The sequence below is a fragment of the Giraffa tippelskirchi genome, chromosome 8 (assembly GCF_054371585.1).
Source record: "Giraffa tippelskirchi isolate mGirTip1 chromosome 8, T2T-mGirTip1v1.2.pri, whole genome shotgun sequence".
Lineage (NCBI taxonomy): Eukaryota > Metazoa > Chordata > Mammalia > Artiodactyla > Giraffidae > Giraffa > Giraffa tippelskirchi.
In genome coordinates this window covers 36,723,336-36,746,908 of record NC_137282.1, presented here as the reverse complement: position 1 = coordinate 36,746,908, position 23,573 = coordinate 36,723,336, and the positions used below count along the sequence as shown (strand labels likewise).

Genomic DNA, 23,573 nt, shown 5'->3' with positions numbered 1-23,573 from the left:
ATTTATGTATCTTATTTTCAGAATTCAAACTTAAACATTGTTCTTTTATGAATTTTTTTTCTTTTACAGTTTTAGTATTCATGTGTGTTACTATATATTTTCTATGCTAAATAAAGCAATTGCTTTTCTGCTAAGTGATTTTTTTCTCTCTCATTCAATAAATCCTAAATGTTCTTTTAAAATATCTTAAAGATATTTTGAATCTGTTACTTTTGAGAACACAAGAACAACTATTGGAAATGAGTAGGATAATAATAAAAGCTAACACTTAGACAGCACTTACAATATTTCAGGCACTATTCTAAATGGTTACATGAATTTAATGTTCACAACAATGTTCTGAAGAAAACACTATTAATCATCCAATTTTACATACAAAACTGGGAGATAGAGCAGTTAAGCAACTTGCCCAAGGTCACACAGCTAGTACATGTCAGAGCTAAGATTAAATCCTGGCAGTCTTGATAGCCCATACTCTTAAATATTAAATTCTTGTGCCTTTTGTGCTTAATATGTATGTATATATACCCAAACAGATGGTAGATAGATGAATAGATTCAAATGTTTGTATCTCAAATTCAAAAATAATGTCAAAATTGTAAGGATATTTATACATGCATTTATATATATGCAATATATGTAACATATACATATTTCTCAGGAATCAAAAAATATAATTTTAAAGAAAATGAGAAACATCTTTCCCTTTCAAGTCTCAGTGAATTTATCAGTATATTCCCACAACAAGTTAGATCAATTAATTATAGCCCAAAGCAGCAGATATCAGCCTTACAAAAGCCATTTAGCTTTAGGCCTAGCTTTTCACTTTAATTTGAGTCAGTCTTACAAGCACTTACTGTTGGTCCCAAGGGAACCCTGGCAAGTTTCTGGAAGGTTTAGACTCATCAGTCATTAATTTATTCATTCTATAATATTTACTGAGACCCTCCTGTGCCCAATGCTGGAGAGATACTGGGATGATAAGACAACATACATAGCACGTTGGGGGAAACAGATTCTTTCTTCATATTTTATACAAAATAAATCCCATAAGAATTAAAGAGTAAGAGTATAAAACAAAACTGTAACTTTACTGAAATTAGATAAATATATATTTATAATCTTGGGATAGCAACTGACTTCCTAAGCATGAAGCCAGAACTTGAAAACACAGTGAAGGAAGTCAGCAAAGTGAAGGAATGCATGCTTTAGTAATAACAGGCCAATAGTGCCAGCTTTGTATAAAAATGAAAAGGACATTCACAGTTCATTTTATTCGTCTTCTCCCCATACTTAGATCTTACATGAACACGGAATTAAAGTCTTTCATTTCAGGTTACATTATGATTGATTTATAGGGTCTCTATTCATTTTCAGATTTGGTATTTGACCTCCTGCCCCAGCTTAGAAAGAACCACCACATCCCTCTTCACTGCCAAAGGCTTATTACAGTTTTATTTTTAATAGTATGCCTCAAAGTACTTTAGACATCCCAGGTGGTGCTAGTGGTAAAGAATCTGCCTGCCAATGCAGGAGACCTAAGAGTTGTGGGTCCAATCCCTGGATCGGGAAGATCCCCTGGAGGAGGGCATGGCAACCCACTCTAATATTCTTGCTGGGAGAATCCCATGGACAGAGGAGCCAGGTGGGTTACAGTCCATAGGGTCACACAGAGTCGGACATGACTGAAGCTATATAGCATGCTGTACATGGAATATTTTCATGTTTTTTCTTTCACTGATCCCTACAATTCCCCAGGTGAGTTTGTGGGACAACATTAAGTAGAAATACTTTTCATCAAGAAATCACAAGAAATTTAAAATTTAAGTGATGGAAGTTCAACTTAATTCAGTAACTATTTAACCAACACTTAGGTGCAAGGCATTGTGTTGGTGCCATGGATAACACCATGGCATCCAGTTGGTTACAATATGCATTAAATACAGGCCTACCTCGGATATTGTAGGTTGGTTCCAGATCACTGCAATAAAGCGAACCACATGAATTTTTTGGTTTACTAGTGCATATAAAATATATACTGCATTAAGTGTGTAACAGTATTATGTCTTTAAAAATGTTTAAATCTTAAATTAAAAATACTTTATTGCTAAAAAACACTAACCATCACCCAAACCTTCAACAAGTTGTAATCTTTTTGCTGGCAAAGAGTTTGAAATATTGCAAGAATTACCAAAATGCGACAAAGACACAGAGTGAGCAAATGCTGTTGGAAAAATAGCACTAATAGACCTGCCCAATGCATGGTTGCCACAAACCTTTGTCAGAAAAATACAGTAACTAGGAAGTGCAATAAAGTGAGGTATAATAAAGGGAGGTATACCTATATTAAATATGACTGTTAGAAACTGCCATTTTAGAAACTTATTCAATGAACAGATAGATATTCTGTCAGAACTGAGCCTTTCAGCCATGAAACAGACTAAGGTCTACCATTATTAATCTAGACTTTAATGTACTGACATCCAAGCTCAGTACCAATATTAATATTCAGCTCATGTACGCTAGAACAGCTGTCCAGGTTGCTTACCTCCAGTGTCCCCACTCATCTTCACTGACCAAATCTCACTGGATATTCAGGGAAATGGTCAAGAATCTGTTTGTCCAGCAAACTCTCTCCGACTTCCACTCACCTGTCCTGCCCTCAGCTTAAGATTTTTCACTGCATGATCCTATAATAGCCTCTACGTAGCCTCTAAGTAAACCTGTTGTTTCAAATGTCTCTACAAGATAGGCCAGGTCTCAATCTATCACACTGTAAGCCTCTAGAGAACAAAGCCTCTGGGTCTTAAACTTACATCTCTAACCAAGGCCTAGCACTGTTTTTAACAAATGGCAAAAATACCTTAGATGTTTGTTGAAAGAAGAAATAGACAGTATTCATTATAAAATTTGACTACACTTATATGCTTTTACATTATTCACATTGGTTAGTTTTGTTTATTGTAATCCGATTTCCTCTGAACATAGTGTAAGAATACACTTAAGAAGAAAGAAAGGTCAGCACCAGCCTTCTAGACAGCCCAGACCAAAGGGGTGTATCCAACAGAAGGTGCTGTCCCCAGGACAACCTTAGTGTCTTCAGCCAAATGTCTGACATAGGGTTGCAGACCACAGAACTGATGGGTCTTCCAATACAATACTTGAATTTTTTATTGGGGATGTTTTCTTATCTAATAGTTGCAATTTCTTCAGTCACTCTCACCAAGGTGTAGAATTGTTTAGAGGTTTTATTAATGTGTTCACGTTGAAAATTGCAGCTGCATAAATGTTTTCTCTTTGGAATAGACTAGCATGATAAACCTTGGTTATTTTTGGTTTATTATCCACCCATAGTAGTACATCAAATGGAATCTATAAAACAATCTTATGTACACATTTTATGAGCAAAATCATTCTCCCCTAAATTCCTACCCTGGACATGTTTCTTTTTTTTTTTTTTTTAAACAAAGAAATAATATAATAAAAATTAGAAATAATATCAAATTTTCCAGAAAATATGAATTTATAGAACATTTACAAGTCTCTAGTACAATACAGAAAGAAAGATTAAAACCACTACATTATCATGAAATTAAAATACCATATCTATATGTTGATGGTGGTGGTTTAGTCAGTAAGTCATGTCTGACTCTTGCGACCCCAGCAGGCTTCTGTGCTGGACATGTTTCTTAAGGTTCTACAGAAGTCTAATACCAGAGTCTACAGACCTTGTTATAACCTTGAACACAACTACACAAAATAGATTGATTAAATTCAACTGATTATGTAGTCCTGTTTCATTCCTTAAGTGGCAGTCAATACATGAAATGGGATCTCCATGAATATTATTTGGCAATGAAATATGCAGTTCAGCCCAGCTCTCTGTGAGCATGCCAAATATTTTGTAAGATTTGAGATGAAGAGTGGGAGAGGTTTGGATGATGTTCTTTATACTTCCTCCATTTAATGTGATATCCATCAGCCTGAAGTCAAAGGTACATGGAGAATTTTAAATTTACTAATCAATAGAAGTCAGTTTGTTTTACCTAAGTGGATTTCCTAGAGTAGAATAGGTACCATGGGACATTCTGGAAAGTTTGTCTCCTATCTCACCACTATGGGAAATTGTAACTTCCAAGGGAAAAGAATAGAACTGTGGGTTCAGAAAAGTTAGGAAAGTGATTCCCATTCCCCTGGTTAACACTTCCTTTGGTTAACTAACACTTTCAATTAGTAACATCTCACGTTAACACAAGTAATCTAAACTCTGTAGAGGCAGCCTCTCCCACACTTAACATCCCAACTTCAGAATAATAAGTAGAGAATTAAAGGATTTTCAGGAGTGATTAAGCTATTGGGGGTAGAGGAGAAGCCAATAAGAAAGCCTATTAACAGTGGAAAGGAGATCAGAAAAGTAAGCTATAGTAATTCATGTTCAGCATCCTAAAGATCTGATTACTTCTTACTCTTTATTACCAAGTATTTTCAGCTTATGTAATAGGATGCTTTGGGCTATGAGTGAGAAAAAATCCTGTTTCAAACTGGAAAGAAATAAGTAAAATTATATTTTACAAAAGAGACATTCCATAGAAATGCAGGTTCCGAGTGATCCATAGATGAGTAGCATGATCAAACACTCTGGATCTTTCTGTTTATCTTTCCTGTCATCTTTAGCATCAACTGCATTCAATGATTCCCCTCAAACTTTAAGATGATTGCCAATGGCTACTGGAGCTATAGCCTTCCTTATTCTTGTCTAGAAAAAGAGACAAAAACCTCTCTCACTATCAAGAATTAAGGGCAGTGTCCTTCAGTCAGGCTGAGCCAGTAAAAGACATATGACCACTTAGTATATTATTAATTGCTAGGAAATTCCATGTGCTAATTGGCTTTTTAGACTAAAGATCTATTCTTGGGATCAGCTTCCCTTGATTTTAATTCCATGTATGGGGTCAGAGGGAGGAAATCTATCTAGACAAAATTGGGATTCTATCAGGAAGAAAGAAGTTGGGAAATGAACGTTGGCTAGTTAACAAACTCTGTCTACTACAATTTAGCCTGAGAATCAGTATTACTCTCAGCAAAAAATCTGAAGTGTTAAGTGGGTGAGGGATTCAATGGAATTAAGTTTCATAAGCCATAGCTTTACAGGTAATAGATAAGACCAAAACTCACCTATTTCATCAAGTGAGGGTTATCAGTAAAATGGCAATTAGAGTGATACTAAACCATTTTAATGACCTCTTTTCCTATCTTTTATTTCACTCTGTGCATGAAGTGGGTTTTGGTGTATTTGTTTTGGGAATACACTGACTAGAAATACATCACTGTCCAAAAAGGAAACATTTTTTTCATCTAGGGAGTTGAGGCTTAACTAGCTAGAAGGGAAGTATAATTTCATTTTGTTCTCATAGTCTCATTTAGAAAATAACCTTAAGTGATTCAAAGGACATCAAGCCATGTGATCACTCTCTTTGCTCTCTAGTGGCTTGGCCTGGGCTTTAACTTTTCTAGCTTTTTCTGAAGTGTTTTCTTAAGCAACATTTTTGCCTTTAGCACTGTCCTAACCACTGGAGCTTTAAGAAATCTTTACAAAGTGTTGTTTAAAAATAGCATCACAAAACAATTTTCTTTTCTCTGCCTTGCTAAAAATATCCCAAATCTTTAAGAATGTTTTTTTTTTTTTTCTCTTAGGTTTTATTTGAAAGGCAACTAAGCTGAAATGCAGATGTTTATCTAAATCCAAGTCAAAACGGTTTGAGAAATAATTGCGAAATATAAAATGAAAACTCAACAGAGTGCTGCCTCTGCTATCTGGCTAATTTAAGGCAAAAGTGAGGTTCTAGGGTTGCTTTTTTTAACAAATGTATTTATGTGGATGTGATGTATGCCACACAACAGGATGGATGATCCTGAAACATCCTATAATAAAATCTGAAGTCTAAATCTTACAATTTTTTCCTCATCTTGTGTTCCCTTAGAGCTGACTTTGCCACCGTGTGAGTTCACTCACCTCTGCAAATCTTTAACTATGACAAAAATGTCTTTTTTTGCCAAGCAAGTTAGGGGTAGAATTAAGGAGCCATGACCATAAAAGCTTTGAATTTAATTAGGAGATGAGTTATGTATGAAATTTTGAGTAAAGGGGCACTGAGCTCTTAAACTGTCCTACTTTGCATGACCAAGGGAGTCCCAGGTTGACTGTGTAGGTACAAATACTTTCCAGTTGGGCAGATGACCTGTTGGATGTTTCTCTTAGTGCATTTTTCTCCTATAAGTGAGGATAATGGTAATTTCAACTTCAGAAAGGTGTTTGAGGAGTAACTAAGATAAGCATGTAGGAAGCACTGCCAAAATGTTGCTGTCCTCACTGTTATCAAGAAGTCTTCCAAGTAGTCAGTCCATTTGAGGGTCTTGGGTATTTTTAACATGCTGCAAAGTGTTTTTTTGTTTTTTTAATGTCATTAATTGGGATGATGCGTAGCATTTTTTATGCCACCAATGTAATGTGCCACGGGGGGCAACATGCCCATAATTCTACTCACTGAAACGTGTTTTGGCTGACACAGTGAATGTGCCAAACGTGGCTTAAATTCAGAATTTCCTCAAAGCCTCTTCAGCACAGTTCCCAGAAAATCTGCAACCCGAGACGGGTTCCTCATTTGGGTTTGCAAAGGTGTGAACTAACTGCAGCCAAAACGAAGTAAAAAATGGTAGATACAAATTCCCTTATAGCACACTGTTGTCCTGAGGATCTTATTCTAATCTGATGGCCAGCTGCCCTCATTCATGTGGTAATGAGTGGGGGAAAAAAACAGCAGACCACAACTACGGCATCAGAAACACATGGTGCTGGCAAGAGAAGGCACACATGGACATGTACACACACACGCACGTGTACACATACACCAGCTCCACCACCAAAAACACCTAAGACAAAGCGGGAAATGAGGTTTTGGTTCAAGATGTAGACGTCAGAGGCTCGCGTCCTCACTTCCTCCCATGAACACAGGGAACCCACCACTATACATGGAACTACTTCCTCTGAAAACACCTAAAACCTGGCTGAGCAGCTCCCGCCAGAGAAAGCCCACAACTCAGCAGGTAGGAGAGAGGGGACACCATCCCCCCAAAACCAAGCCCCCCGCCAGTCAGGAGGGAACTCAAAACCGGAGGTTCTCCCTGAGGAGCTAAGGGTTTGAACCCCACCTGTCACACTGGCATCTGAGAGCCCTCAAAAGGTCTTTGAAAACTAACCGAGCTCCTGCCTACCAGACCCACAGGGCTGAAGGGTCAGAGAAACAGCCCTCATGGGGCTCCCAGTGGCAGGACTCACCTGTTGCAGGCAGGGCGCAGGAGTCGATGTCGATGAGACGCGGAACTCCGCCGTGGGAGTCCTCGCTTGCTTGATGTGCGGCCTAGCTTCGGCCCGAGGGGCAGGCATCTGACTTGACACACACACTGGGGACAGCTGGGGTGCTCCCCGACTCCGCAAGAGGGAAGCTGGCAGGCGCCACCACGAAGCCGCCTCTGCCCGGCCCCAGCCCTGGCGCCATCTTCCCTCCCTCTTCCCGCCTTCCCACCTTCCCCTCTCCCCTGGCCCCGCCCCCTCTGCGTTCACACGTGAGATTGGTGCCCCGGGCTGTAGCCCAGGGAGACAGTTCTTGACAGGTTGCCACCACGGGCACTGGGTGGACATTACAGGGAGACCCCCCCACCCAACCCCTTCTAAGAAAGAGGCCCATTTGCTTGGCTTGGAACTCAGGCTGAGGGGCGGACGTCAGATTTGACCCAGAAGTAGGGGCCCAAAGCCCTGCTCTCAGGGAACAAAGGCCAGTGCATGCCATCATCTTTGCACTTGATCTCTGCCTTTTTACAGCTGGCAGTATTTCCCAGACAGGGGCTTATACCCTCCTCTGGAGCCCAGATGTCCAACCCATGGAACACTTCTGGATCGCCTGGAGGACAGCCGGGGCTTATGCTTATAGTCCCATAGGGCTCCGTCTGTGTGTATGAGCCTTTTTTATATAAAGTGTACTCTTACGTTTATAAATATAATTATATAACTATAAAATATGCAGCATATGCTGCTTTGTGTCATAATAATAGTAAAGTCTATTCAGAATAAAATTAGTATTACTTAGAGACTTATAGGAAAAATGTTATTTCAAATTTCAGTTCATATACATAACTTTGCAAAGTACATGTGATCAATATAAGACATTCAAGCATAAAAAATTACTTTTAGATTAAAATATGTGGGGGAAGTTGAATGGAATTGAGTTCATGACAAAAGGACTGGTATAAAATTTCTGGCTGTTAAAATGATCTCGTTCATGTATTTTTAGATGAGGCATTGTGGCTATTGAACTGCTACTGTATTAGAATTCTATTGGAAAAATTTTAGAGTGATTTAATAGTTTGTTTTAGTGTTAATATTTACAATTGGCCAGAAGTTACATTATTTTCAATAACTCAAACTTATAGTAAAATTTTTTTTTTAACTTGTTACTTTATATTGGAGTATAGCCAATGAACAATGTTGTGATAGCTTCAGGTGAGCAGTGAAGGGACTCAGTCATGCATATGCATGTATCCGTTCTCCCTGCAAATTCCCTCCCATCCCGGCTGCCACATAACATTGAGCAGAGTTTCCTGTCTTATGCAGGAGGACTTTATTGGTTATCCATTTTAAATATAGCAGTGTGTGGTACTTTTAACCACTAACAATGTTGAAGAAATTTTTTTCAGTATCATTTTGATTAACATGCAAGCAAAAAATCTGAGGTGCCCTATCGTAGGCTCTGGAAGACTGATGTGTACTTACACCACTCATACTGTAGAACTTTACCATGTTATGCTCTGAGGCTCTGGTTCATCCCTTAATTCCTCAGTTAGGGCACCTTTGCAGTTGGCGTTAGATTTCCGAGAAATCTATTCCGGGTAGCTCTGTTTTCAGGCTGTTTTCATTGCACAGTCATTCCCCTAACATGAGTGGAGAAAACGTCAGATTGGCAGGGCCCTGCCCGCAAGTTTCCAGTTTCAGTGTCTCCTGAAAACAATATATTCATCAAAACTAAAACACACAGACCCAGCTGAATCTAATTCTCTTTTTTCTCTAACTCTATAATAAGGATTTGGGCTTTCCCAAGTGGCAATACTGATAAAGAATTTACCTGCCAATGCAGGAGATGCAAAGGACGCCGGTTCCATCCCTGGGTCAGGAAGATCCCTGAAGAAGAGCATGGCACTTCAGTATTCTCCAGTATTCTTGCCTGGAGATTCCCACGGACAAAAGAGCCTGGTGGGCCACAGTCCACAAGGTTGCAAAGAGTCAGACACTACTGAAGCTCCTTAGGTCACCCGCACACATAATATGGTTTTACTAATGATACACTCAATTGACCAGACCACCTGATCTGCCTCTTGAGAAATCTGTATGCAGGTCAGGAAGCAACAGTTAGAACTGGACATGGAACAACAGGCTGGTTCCAAATCGGGAAAGGAGTACATCAAGGCTGTATATTGTCACCTTGCTTATTTAATTTATCTGCAGAGTACATCATGAGAAACGCTGGGCTGGAGGAAGCACAAGCTGGAATCAAGTTTGCCGGGAGAAATATCAGTAATCTCAGACATGCAGATGACACCACCCTTATGGCAGAAAGTGAAGAACTAAAGAGCCTCTTGATGAAAATGAAAGAGGAAAGTGAAAAAGTTGGCTTAAACTCAACATTCAGAAAACTAAGATCATGGCATCTGGTCCCATCACTTCTTGGCAAATAAATGGGGAAACAGTGACAGACTTTATTTTTTTGAGCTCCCAAATCACTGCAGATGGTGACTACAGCCATGAAATTAAAAGACATTTATTCCTTGGAAGAAAAGTTATGACCAACCTAGACAGCATATTAAAAAGCAGAGACATTACTTTGCTAACAAAGGTCCATCTAGTCAAAGCTATGGTTTTTCCAGTAGTCATGTATGGATGTGAGAGTTGGACTATAAAGAAAGCTGAGCACCAAAGAATTGATGCTTTTGAACCGTGGTGTTGGAGAAGACTCTTGAGAGTCCCTTGGACTGCAAAGAGATCCAACCAGTCCATCCTAAAGGAAATCAGTCCTGAATATTCATTGGAAGGACTGATGCTGAAGCTGAAACTCCAATACTTTGGCCACCTGATGTGAAGAACTGACTCATTTGAAAAGACCCTGATGCTTGGAAGGATTGAAGGCTGGAAGAGAAGGGGATGACAGAGGATGAGATGGTTGGATGGCATCACTGACTCAATGGACATGAGTTTGAGTAAACTCTGGGTGTTGGTGATGGACAGGGAGGCCTGGTGTGCTGCAGTCCATGGGGTCGCAAAGAGTTGTACACAACTGAGCGACTGAACTGAACTATAATAGTTATGCTAGTATTCAAGTTATTAATGTAGATTTAAGTGGGTTTACATTTTTCCTAAAAACAATGAGTGGCTTCATGTGGTATATTAGTATTTGGGGACTACATCGAATCCCGCTCATGCACAATTTCAGAACTCCTTACTTCCCCTGTCTCTCACTCCAGCCACTGCCATGACAACCAGTTTCTACACATGTTCTGACCCACTTTTTTGCAAGTGCACACCTTGCTTTATGCCCTGGGGCTTCTCCGTTGACACCACAAACTGAGACACTAAAGGAATCTGTACCCTATACAATCCAGAAGTGCAGATGATTTGTTCCAGGAGTTGCATCTTTGACAAATCCATGACTGGAGCCTATGGCTAAGTGTTCCTCCCTTTCTTCCCCAGGAGAGAAGGTCCTGAGATGCATATCATAGGGTTTCTAGGCTGATCTCATGAACTGGTGGCAACTTGATAATGTTTTCTTATAATTAATACTCCTTCTTTCTCTCCTTGCTGCCTCCAAATTCTGAACTCAGGAAAAACACTCCCCCTCCAAAATATTTGCATATAAAACATGGGTAAAATGAGTTACAATTCTAAAAATCAAGGCTGTCAGCTTGTTTTTCTAGCCAAACTATGTGTACCCTGAACACCTCTTTTTGTCATTCCCAACTCCTGTTTTGCTGATAGTCATCATTCATTTTCATTCATTCATTTATACGTTCTTATTTTCTGCAAGGATTGATGGCTTGCCTACTATATGAGGCTTGCCTCCTATATCACTACTAATGACACTGATACAAAGATGAACATAACCCTTGTTTCCTTCACTGAGGACTTTGTCTCCAGGTTCTCAAAAAAGACTGGTAGGGGACTCTTTGAACACATTTTTCTCAAGTCTAAAAGCACAGGAATAAGCTACTTCACTGGCTGGATAACAGATGATGAGAAAGAATATTAGAACTCAAACAATGAAAGCAAAGAAAGAAGGCTACAATATACCCACTGGAAAGTGTCTCAAGCAATAGAGTGTCAGACATTCAGAGGTAAAGCAGTGTATAGTTTACTGCAGGGATGAAAGGGCTAAAATGAAAACTGCGTCTCCAGACCACACAGAGGAGAAGAAGATGTTGGTGTCTTCATCCTGTGTGGAGCTCAACTGGAAAACAGAGGTGCTGCTTAGCTGCTGGGTGAAGGGCTTCAGAGAGTGGGTGGTGGGGTGGTGGGTATTGGAAAACAACAGACTAGTAAGTGGAAGAAGCCCAGCTTGAGCAGTAAACTGCTGCTTAAAACAGGTTTACACGGAATGTGATTGTATGTCTTTTTAACAGCCTCTAAAAGTCTTTTTTTAAAGCCTTTTCGGAAGTAGTTTCCTCTTTTCCTGTTGTACTGTCAGTTGGCAGATGCCTCTGGGAAAGGGGGCTCTGCATTCTAAAAGGCTCTTAAATAATGTTGGTTAAAAATTACTTTAAAAGCTATCTGCCAGGTAGCACCTTGCCCTCTTCCTCTTGCCCTCCCCAGTGAGTTTCTGTTTCCTGAACCCTATCCGATTTGCCAATTACCTTCTTCAGAAACCTCTCTCGTTCTCTTGACACCTGTGCTGACAGAACATCCCATCCTGGCAGGCAGCTGCCAATTCTCACTGGAAAATGATTGCTAAACACTTCAGCATAAGAAGAGTCCCCCCCCTCTGCTCATTGACACCATAGAAACCACCATTATTCTTCATCCTTATGAATCCCAGCCCTTTTCCTTGTAACTCTCTACCCCTGTGGCCTTCCTGGGTTCTGCAACAGCCATGACAGGGAGAGGGCCCATCTTCAAAAGACAGTGGCTTACCAGAGGATGCTTCAAGAGCCAGAAAGGTGCAAAGAAGGAAGCTGTGCCATTACAAAAAATCACAACAATAACTGGACACCACAGCAGGCTGGGAAAAAGCCCAATACACTGGGCAGTGCTGGTGATTCCAGAAACAGATCTTAGGGCCTGTCAAACAACTAAGCCACTTTTGATTTTAACGTTTTCCCAAACCCAAACATTGATTCAACGTTTTAAATCCTACACGCCATTTTCATACATCTTAAGGGAATAAAATAAAATAAAATAAGGCATTAATTAAGTTTAGCTCTGACACCCAAGTGTAGTGGTGCCTGACCTGAGCCCTGACCTCCAACTAGGGATTCCGGATGAAGTTAATGGTTGTTGTACAATCAGATCGGTGTCACATATTGAATACAGGTCAAAGGATGACTGCTCCCTGCAAAAAAACCAAAAATAACCTTTTTAAGACACCATTTCATATTAGCATAGGACCATATGCTCAGGATCAGAAAGAAATTGTGCTGTATCTAAAAGAAATCACTTTGGGAGAAAATCACATTTGGAGCTAAGGCATTTGGCAATGGAACTGCATTTCTGTAAGCCTTTATTTACTGATTGCAGATAAATCCTGACCTGAAATTAATGAAAACTGTGAGCATGTCCTAGTAAAATTTGGGGTGAACTGACAACTTCAAATGATTTTATACTATGACTTTCCTCTTGCTACTTTCAAAATATCTAGCATCAAAAATTTTGAAGCTTTGATGTAAAAAGCCTTACAGTTCATATTAGCTCATTCGTGAAATCCAGAAAGGGGTCAAGTCACACATATGATTGATTAGATTTAATTGTTTTTTTATCTAGTTGTGACAATTGAAATTATAATCCTGCTACTGAAGAAACATTTTACCCAATTTTGGATAGGTTGGCAAAAATGAAAGCAATAAACTCCTTTCTACTATAATTCTCTTGAATATTCTCTAGAATAATGTCTGTTATCAACTTTAATGTATTTTAATTGTAATTACAGGAAAAGTCCTTTGTTAAGCACCAATCAACTTGTTAGTGATGGTTTACATGATACTTTACTTTTTACTGAAAATATTTAATGAATTTTTAAATCCTTTAAATAAAATATCACATAGAATTAGATATTACATTTATTGAGCTATAATAAACTGCTGTGGGTATGAATATTATTCAACTCATTCTTCAGTGTAGTTCTTACACTGGATCCCTGTAATAATTTAAAACATTTTAACTTTATTAGTAAAAACATGCAATTAAGAATGCAGTGAAAGTGACAGGTTTGGAGGAACCATCAATATTCAGGCAATAGAAAATGTAAAACCAAATAGCTTGGGGCCAATTCAGTTCCTCCATGTAAAATAATGCTGGTTAGAGCAAATCAATGTTTTGAAGATGTAGCCTAATCAAATATAACTATAATAAAGTTAGGTAAATTGAGAATTCCACATATGGTGTGCAGAAAACTCATTACTCATTACAAAACAAGGATTTTAATGTTTCCAGGTCTAAACGAAAGAGCGTTGCCACAAATAAGCAGATTCGGGGAGTGATTAGGTCAGTCTTATGTGGGTTCTTACTATCCATGTTACCTTGTGTAAATCGTTCAATCACTATCCTTTTCCCTCAATGTCCTACTTCTTTAAATTATTGTAAGGATTAAATGAGATGTATTATAAGGTGGTCACACAGTTCTTGGCTCACAATAGGTACTTAATACGCCTTGGTCATTTTGATTAGTAGTGTTATTTTATGATAATGATGATGATGCATGCATGCTCAGTCACTTCAGTCATGTCTGACTCTTTGAGACCCCATGGACTGTAGCCTGCCAGGCTCTTCTGTCCATGGGATTCTCCAGGCAAGAATACTGGAGTGGTTTGCCATGCCCTCCTCCCAGGGGATCTTCCCCACCCAGGGATCAAACCCACATCTCCTGCATCTCCTGCATTGCAGGCAGATGCTTTACCCCTGAGCCACCAGGGAAGCCCAATGATGATGATATTTGATTATCATTCTATATAAGTAAAAGCATGACTCCTGAATCCTCCCAGTCACACCCCCCCCCCCCACACACACACACACAGAAACCAGCCAGCTCTTTTCGTAAAAATCAAATCGTTACATTTGACAAAGAAACTCCACATGGGAACCAGGAGACAGATGACCTAAAACCTGTTTTTCCTGACAAAGAGTATACTGTAAAACACAGTTACCATTGTCAAGCGAGAGGTAGGCTTTTTGATTTTTTCAAAATCTTTGCCCTCCTGCACCAGAAGTATAAAGAGATTTTACATGTTTGCAAATTCTACCAGATAGCCTACCATATTATTTAAATAATTCATTTATGGAAACTTTCAATACATTTTTAAAACTTATAGCTGACATTTTTCTGAAAACTTAAGGTTTAAAAAAAAAGAAATGAGGCAGTTCCTGGGTTTAAGAAGTTTGTTTGCAATCTAATGTTTATTTTGTTGATTCAGTTCCACAAAACCATTACAGTAAATCTCTTGGGGAAAAAAATATGTTGTTGCTTTTAATGCAGGAGTCAGCAGTCTAAGGCTCTCAGGCCAAATCCAGCCACGGCCTGTTTTCATATGACCTGCAAGCTAAAAATGGTTTTCAAGTTTTTAAATGGTTAAAAAAAATCAAAATAATATTTCATAATAATTATATAAAATTCAAATTTTGGTGCCCCTAAAATAAAATTTTATTGCAACAGATCATTAGCATATTATCTATGGTAGCTTTCACACTACAATAACGAGTTGAGTAGCTGCAGCAGAGACTGTGTGCAGCTCACAAAGCCTAAAATCTTTACTATCTGACTCCCTAGAGAAAAAGTCTACCAATTTATGATCTAATATAGCAAACTTTGCCACCAAAAACAAAAAAATAATTTGTATAAGCATTCTCCAACTTAGGAACAGGTTTTATACAAAAAATTCATTTGGAAGTCAGTTGTCCATGAGAACCAAATGATAAATGACAGTTTGATACCTAAGCTAACCCACAAATACTGATTTAACTTATAATTATTTTAACTGTAGTACTAAGAGCCTGAGTTATGAAGTTTAGAAATAGGTGCCCATAAGTTGGCAAGATCCCCTGAAGAAGGAAATGCCAACCCCTCCAGTATTCTTGCCTGGGAAATTCCATGGACAGGAGCCTGGAGGGCTACAGTTCATGGGGTCGCAAAAGAGTCTGACACAACTTAGCCACTAAATAACAACAAAGTTGCAAGAAAAAGGAGGAAAAAATGTCCATAACCTTTTCCTGATTGCAAGGCCATAGCTGGATATATATAGTTCTTGCTGGGTACTCTCATGTTCTTTGAGCAGAAGGACTTTATATTACATATTTTTATGTTCCTCATGGTACTTAAACGAGGGCATTTATAAGTGCACAATATATACTTGTTAAACGAAATGGCATCCGTTTATTTCGATGTTATGTGTGCTGAGTAGTCAATATGGCCTCAATTTCCCCTACTTCTGTCTCTTACTAATAGGCATAATTTTCATAAATTTGGATCCTTATGAAAAAAAATTAGTCATTCTGATTTTAAAACCAAGACCAACCTTTGAACGTTTTCCAGTACAAAACCACATACAGTGAGAAATACATTTTACATCACAACCAAATGCACATATTCACATATACTTTTAACCTATAAGTTTCATCAAAAAAGAGAACCTTTTGAAATGCAAAACTGTCTTTTCTATTATATTCTGTTCATTTAATTATTTTTAAATTCTCATCAGAATTACTAAATTGGTTTCATGAACAACTAGTAGGGTCACAATCCAGTTTGAAAAGCTGGGTCTGTGATATTCAGGATAACTTTCTGAATGCTCACAAATGGGTTGAGTTCTTTCAGGACCATTAATTGAGCACCTTAATAAGGGCCCGGTCCAGACACCATAGGGCTTCCCTGGTGGCTCGGTAAACAACCTACCTGCCAATACAGGAGACATGGATTTGACCTCTGGGTGGGGAAGATCCACTGGAAAAGAAAATGGCAACCCACTCCAGTATCCTTGCCCAGGAAATCCCATGGACAGAGGAGCCTAACAGGCTGAAGTCTGTAGGATGGCAAAGAGTCAGACATGACTTAGCGACTGAGCACACACACACCCCAAACACCCTGCCAGACACAGAGATCTGATCAATACGTCACTCCCCCTCGCTTGAAGGACTGGATGTCTAGGTGGGAAGGTAACCGGAGTAAAACATGTGGAGGTTGTACAACACTCAACTCAGCCAGAGGTACACACAGGTGATAGTATCAAGTTCCCAGCAGCAAGTGAAGAATTCCCAGTCCAAGGCACAGCTTTGCCTCTATTAAGTTAATATTTTAATTAACTTTGGGTTTAGGACATGGCTTCCTGTTCTGCTATTTAGACAGAGCTAATTATTCCCCCAAAATTTAAACCAGTTTTTGAGAGTAGAAAAACTTTAAGATATATTTAGCTTAAATACAGATACAAATTGAGTGTAAGTATAGATAATACTGGAATTAGGCATTTAGAAGTTTTTTGCTTAAGTGGAGAGTCATTTGTATTTTCCATTGTCATTAAAGTTTTTAAGTTCATTTTAATTCATTTTTATAACCAAATTGCTAAATAATGTTGTTATTATAACACGTTTGAAATTGCAGAGCATTTATAATTGTAGAAATACTAACTTGAAATATACTTGCAATATCTTTTTGAGACCATTACTATTTTAAACTTAATTATAATATATTATCCAGTGATGCAATTTTATAAGCAGGGAAATTCACAAAAACAAAAAAAAGTACACAATACCCAATTGTTGTATTTAAAATTATAGCTAAAAGAAAACTGTACCTGAAAGAGGTTTATCTCACATGCCCTAAAAATTTATAGTTAATTAAAGTAAAACATGGGTTGGTAATTTCAAATGTACTGCAATTTCATCCATTTAACAAAGTACCTATCTCACTGGTATAAATTACAGACATGAGAAAACACAGGGTATTTTGCACTTTAAAGATTTTATACCCACTCTGATTTATTTTGAGGGAAAATTCCCAAATATGTGGCTCCCACTCTTTCCTATCTTTGTGGGCTCCTTAGAGTTAGCCCCACACTCAATCCATCAGCGTCCAGTCACATCTGCTTCTCAGATGTGCTCAGAATCCTCCTCCTTTCCTCTCTTTCCACCTTCAGCACCTAAGTCCAAACCATCATGTCCTTTTGCCTAAACTATCAGAGAAGCCATGAAACTTGTGTCCCTAATTTCCTTCTCCTGCTCCTGTGAAATCTGGGCTTTACACACAGAAAGAGTCATCTGTAAAATATAACCCAGAACATGTGACTTGCACTGCTTTGAAAGCTTCAGGGCATCCCACTGCACTTTGCTACCCTCATTGTCCACCACTCCATTCCTTCTACACTGTGTTTCAGGCACATTTAACTTCTTTTTCTTTCCCAGCTGTGATACTTAATTTTAGGTGTCAATTTGGCTGGGCTACCATGCCCAGATAGTTAGTCAAACATTACTCTAGATGTTTCTGTGAAGGTGATTTTTTGGATGAGACTAACTTTTAACTTGGTGGATGTTAAATAAAGCAGATCACTCTTTGTAATGTGGGTGGGCCTCATACAAGTGGTTGAAGGCCTTAAGAGAACAAAGATTAACCCCCCAGCCGAAAGGAATTTTGCCAACACACAGCCTTTGGACTGGAATGGCAATTCTTCCCTGAGTCTCCTAACCTACTCCATGAGATTTTAGATTCATCAAGTCTTCACAACCGCGTGAACCAATTCCTTCAAAGAAATCCAGATAGATAGGTAGGCACATATCCTGCTGGATCTGTTACTTTGAGAACCCTGACTCATCTATCAAACATACCAAGCCTTTTCTCACCGTAACACCTTCAGTACCTAAACACTGGAACACCTTTGCCTTTAGTGTTCGTCTCTGGAACTCCCTCCCCAGGCTCACCATATAACTGCATCCTTTAAAGCATTCATGTTTTACCTTGGAGTAGCTTACCCAGATACTCCATCATATCACCTCATTTCATTTCCTTCATGAAACTTCTCATCTTAAAATGATATTTGTTTGCTTATATATTTTCTTTTTTTACTTGTTTTATATACTTTTAATATTGGTTGATGTTTTAAGAATGATTATGTGTCCTGAAATTAGGTTAATTTCCCTGTATACTTAAATTGTCATGTTTCTGATGTATGTGGTATACATCAACAAAGAGTTATTTTTTTTTCTTTTTCTAACTTTTTATTTTATATTGGAGTATAGTTGATTAGTTGAGGCTTCCCTGGTGGCTCAGAAGGTAAAGAATCCGCCTGCAATGCAGGAAACCTGGATTTGATCCCTGGGTCAGGAAGATCCCATGGAGAAGGGAATGGCTACCCTAGTATTCTTGCCTGGAGAATTCCATGGACAGAGGAGTCTGGAGGGTTGTAGTCCATGGGGTTGCAAAGAATCAGACACAACTGAGCAGCTAACACTTTCACTTACATAGTTGATTAACAATATTTTATTAGTTTCAGGGGTGCAACAAAGCTATTCAGGTATATATATATACATGTATCTATTCTTTTTCAAGTTCTTTCCCCCTTTAGGTTATATTTTGTTTCTCTCTGACTGATTCTGTGAGGAAAGATGCCTATCTTGTTCCATGTTCAGTCTCCAGCATTTAGAACAATGCCTGGGAAATAGTAAGCATTCAATAAGTATTTATTGAGTAAATGAATGAACAAATTAATAAAGAAAACATTTTTGTTAAAGTTCAAACTACTTCCTAAGCACTCTGTCAAGCCTCAGAATCTATTTAGCACAGGAGGTCATTCTCCACCCAGAATCCATATAATAAAATAATGAAATAGAAAGCTGGTTAAATATCTCATGAAAAAGTAGCAGCTCCCCTGTTAGTTTCCACACATAATTGTGGTACTTAAGCCTTAAATAGGAAACCTCAGACATATGCTAAAATTGCCCTAGATCTATCTTTCTTTTTTTCATAGTGGAGTCTAATAAATCTAATTAAATCGGAGTGAGACTATTATTATTCCTTTGTAAACTTCCATGATTAAAAGGAGTTCTTTATACTTCCTATGACAAATCATTCCTATTGGAGAACACCAGAGGGACTTGTCAGGGTGTAGACCTAGTATCAAAGGTTCTACCTACTGACTAGTTTCTTTTTTCTTTTTTGAATTAATGAGACAATATTGTCCATATTGCCAGACTTAAAGTCAGTGCTGATTTTTTTAACATGAGAACTCAGAAAGTAGGGCCACCTCCAACAAATGTGCCAAATCCATTTAAAATTGTTCAGGATATTTTAACTTCATAAATACCTTCCAGCACAGTCCTTGGATCTCATCCTATCACAAAGAGTTAATGTAATTGATGCGAGGATGACCAAATTCCCTATTCATTTATTTGCTCATCTGTTCATTCATTTTATTGTGAACCATTGCTAAGCACCATGTACTGAGCTATAAAGTATACATCGGTGAATAAAAGACAGAGTCCCTGTCCTTGAGAACTTTACAATATAGAGGAAGCAAAAAGGGGTAAACAAATACATAATTCAATATATAGAATATATATTCAACTATAATATGTGCTATGAAGGAAATAGATCCAGGTGAAAGGACAGAGAATAACTGAGGGAACATATACTCTGATAGTGAAGTCATGAAAGGCCTCTTGAAGTAGTGATGTTTTATTCGCTAACCTGAAGGATGAAAAGGAGGAAGCCCAGAGAGAATAGGGTAGGTAGACAGAGATAGATGAGAGTACCAGGAAGAAGGTAATCTGAAGAACTGAAGGGAGGACTGTGCCTGATCAAGTTTAAGAAATGAAGGGATCTTTTTCCAGGAAATATCATCCTTAAAATCATCTGGATTTTTTTTTTCTTTCTTTGCTTTAGCCTCAGGCTAAAATATGCTACCTAGCCTGAATTCTCACCCTATCCCGCACAGGCAGTGGGGCGGGGGGGGGGGGGGGGGGGGGGACATTTAAATGGAAACCATGTAGTTTGTCGTGCAAATTGAATCTCTTGAACAGAATTCGATTTAATAGATGTCCTGGTTGATCATTATGCAAGCACAGCCTGGATGCACTTTGACGAAGTCCTTTGTCAACTGCAGCGACTCAGTCTGTCCCCAGTCACTCCTTGCTCACTAGACAAGCTCTTCAGCTCACAGCCAGAACTCTTTAGAAAGTAAACACTTCTGACTGGATGAACTGAATCAACAGTTTTTTCCTTACATACCTATAGTGTTGATTATGTAGGCCAGAGTCAGAAACCTACTATTGGTCTTGCATCAGCCCTCATACCTTTAGATCATTGAAATCAATTTTAATCCTGATGCAGGAAGGGGGACCCCCTCTAGGGCCCAAGTGGGCTCTTGTCTAGCACTCAGAAATGAATTGTCCAAGAAGACATACGTACTGACAAGACAAGAGACTTTATTGGGAAGGGTCCCCCATGGGGAGAGCAGGGGAATACGGGAACACAGGAGAACTGCTCTGCCTCATAGCTCGAAGTTTTGGGTTTTACGGCAATGGGGTTAGTTTCCCATTTTTACTGGCCAATCACTTGACTTGGGGTCCTTCCTGGTGACACTCACATTACTCAGCCAAGATGGGTTCCAGTGAGGATTCTAGAAGCATAGTAGGACATGTGGACTGGCATCTCCTCTTTCCTTGTGACCTTTCCCAAATCCTTCCGGTTGGTGATAGCATGTTAGTTATCAGTTCCTTAATAGGACCTCCTATTATAACTTATGTACCTATAGTGCCTAACCAGGGTGGGAAGTTCCCCTAACAATTCTATTCTGAAAAAATGAACCCGAAATATCTCCAAGGCATAGAATCTTAGAATTAACTGGAAATGGTCCTCTAGATTTTTAGAAAAATTTAACTCATTGATGAATACTTTACCTTCTTGAATATACTATTATTGACTTGCATTAAACACACTTGAGAGAAGACAATCGTCAAAGACTGATGACCTGTAAAAGGAACTGGAAGGAATCAGAAAGCTCGAGTGAGTCATGGTAAGATTTGATGACTATGTGCCATCTTGCATTTGGTTTTATTCATCATTTGTTCATCTGTAAAATAGAATAAATTCCATTTCTCTGATGAAAACCTTGAGTTAACAGATTCAGGAATGCTAATCATCTAATCAATGTGAATGTTTGTTGTTTGAGATATTGGAAGAGAGTTATTAAGGAAAGACAGCTTGATGTGGTACGGAACACTTGCGTTGTAGAGATTTATACAACTAACTGTTAAGCTTCCAACTTGGCCAGTACTAGTTATGAGTCTTTGAGACAAGTGGCTCCTCAAGTTCTTTAAACTTCAGTTTTTTCATCTATAAAAATAGAGATCACAATTGCTAGATTTTTGTGTGAATTATATGTGAAACCATATGCAAAACCATCAAGGATGCTTTCTCTCAGATAGTAAACTTTCAGTATATGTAATTTGCCTTTCTTTTACCTATTAGCATTTTTTAAAAAAACTAAGAATTATTGGGTTGGCCAAAAAGTTTGTTCAGGTTTTTCCATAAGTGTTTCCGTTTGGGTTTTTCCATAACACTTATGGAAAACTGAGGACTTTCTAGTCAACCTATACCTTTTCCTGTTGTATTTTTAAGAATAGAAAAGTCTTTTGAAACCAGATTTTTTATAAAACTCCTTACAAGAGAAATAAGTCTTAAAATGACCCAAGTAACTTTTTTGGATAGGAACATTCACTACTTCTAAGGATGTTTTAATGTTTGAAATATATAGCTTTTGATACATACAATGACCAGACTCTGACATCAAGCGAACATTCTTTAAAACCAATTTTTCCTTACTCTAAGAATGTAATCCTGCAATCTTGTAAAAGTGATCCATATATTAATAGATATAAAACAGCCCTGCACATAAATCAGAGAGCAAGAATTAGATATGTCCCTTATTTTTTCCATTGTTATTCATGTCAAACTTGATGCATTCTTACTTTGCTGGGATAATGCTACAGAAAGTTTTTTAATTAAAAAAATGCAAAAGAGTACATTAAATTGGGCTTAACATGAAAGTGTTTTCTTTTGATGACTCAGATAATGGTATAATAAGAATCAGCTCCTGGGTGCCAAGTTCAATGCTAAGGCTTTAGTACACTTTATCTCACTTAATCTTCTCAATATTTAAAAGATATAAATGTATAAATATTTAGATTCATTATGTAGTTACATAAAATTGAGATACAAAGAAGTTAAGAAACTCAAGGTAGGACAATTAGTTGATGACAGTTTTATAACCGAAATCAGAATGATTCCACATAGCCTCTATTCATTAATTGCACCTAGCAAAAATTAAAATTAAGCCAATCTAATATAAATTTTAGGTCATTTTCTGTTTTTATCACTTTGTGCATTATCCTGATTAATGCCATTATCATTAGATATTTGAGAGACTATATTCTCTTGCAAAGTCCTGATTTTTTGAGATGGTGAAGTCCTTTGTCCTTCTGCAGCACTTTCCACTTTCTTTCTTTCTCCCTTTCTCTCTCTTTCATGCGTGTGTGCACACACACACACATACACACACACAAACTTTCTTTCTGTAGTCCATTCACTCCCTTAACCTATACAGTACGTTCAGCACCTGAAAAAATATCCCTCCCATTTTCTTTCCTAGTTGACTTTCTGCAAGTTCAATGAGACCATCTTTATCTTTTGAGTAGTAGAGATTTGTTTAGAAGCCCTTTTGAAAATGAACCAGATTTTAAGGACATAGTTTCATAGTTAGAGATAAAAATGATTCTTAAGGCTTTCTTGATGTATTTTCATCTCCTTTTCTTTAACTGCTTTGCTCACATGAAGCTGGCTTAGTATTTATTTCTCCTTGAAGAATTTGTTGTCACAAAAATTAATTACTTTGCTGCTAATAAAATTAGGATTTTGGAAAAACAGAAGCTTTGTAACATTATCCCTCCTTTTGGGAAACATACTTGTGCTCTCTAATGTGGAACTTAGGAGTTCTATAAATCCAGTACTTTGTTTAAATAGTTTAATGAGATTCTTATTTTATTCTTTTTTGTAATTATTTGTTGAATGTGCAGCTCTCGGTGATTTAATTCTTAAAAAACTAATTAGTGTGCTATGGAATGATTTGTCTTTTGTTAATTTCCATTAACATTACATTTTGGTTTTGGTGGTATATGTTGCATTGGGTTCCCTGTGGGCATCTCTGGATGAAATGCGTATTTAACTGTGTCCAATATAATGATTACTAATGAATGAATGAGTCCAAAGGAAAAAATAGTGGATATT

At 38.0% G+C, this 23,573-nt stretch overlaps 2 protein-coding genes across 12 annotated transcripts in view; one reads left to right on the top strand and one right to left on the bottom strand.

The window, feature by feature from the left end:
• LOC145518862 (uncharacterized) overlaps positions 1–7,581 on the bottom strand; it is a 1,117,244-nt gene extending 1,109,663 nt beyond the window's left edge. For all 9 annotated transcript variants that reach the window (XR_014063353.1, XR_014063357.1, XR_014063350.1 and 6 more), the window contains exon 1: positions 7,337–7,581. The gene's annotated coding sequence lies outside the window, so the exon portion shown is untranslated. The remainder of the gene's footprint in view (positions 1–7,336) is intronic.
• The window catches only part of CDH6 (cadherin 6), a 137,094-nt gene that overhangs the window by 9,022 nt on the left and 104,499 nt on the right, over positions 1–23,573 (top strand). The window contains exon 1 of one of the 3 annotated variants that reach the window (XM_081523927.1): positions 7,009–7,104. The exons of the other annotated variants lie outside the window; for them this stretch is intronic. Coding sequence (XP_081380053.1) covers positions 7,030–7,104 — 75 coding nt within the window. The 5' untranslated portion in view covers positions 7,009–7,029. Of the gene's footprint in view, positions 1–7,008; positions 7,105–23,573 lie in introns of those variants that run through there. 3 annotated transcript variants of the gene reach the window in all.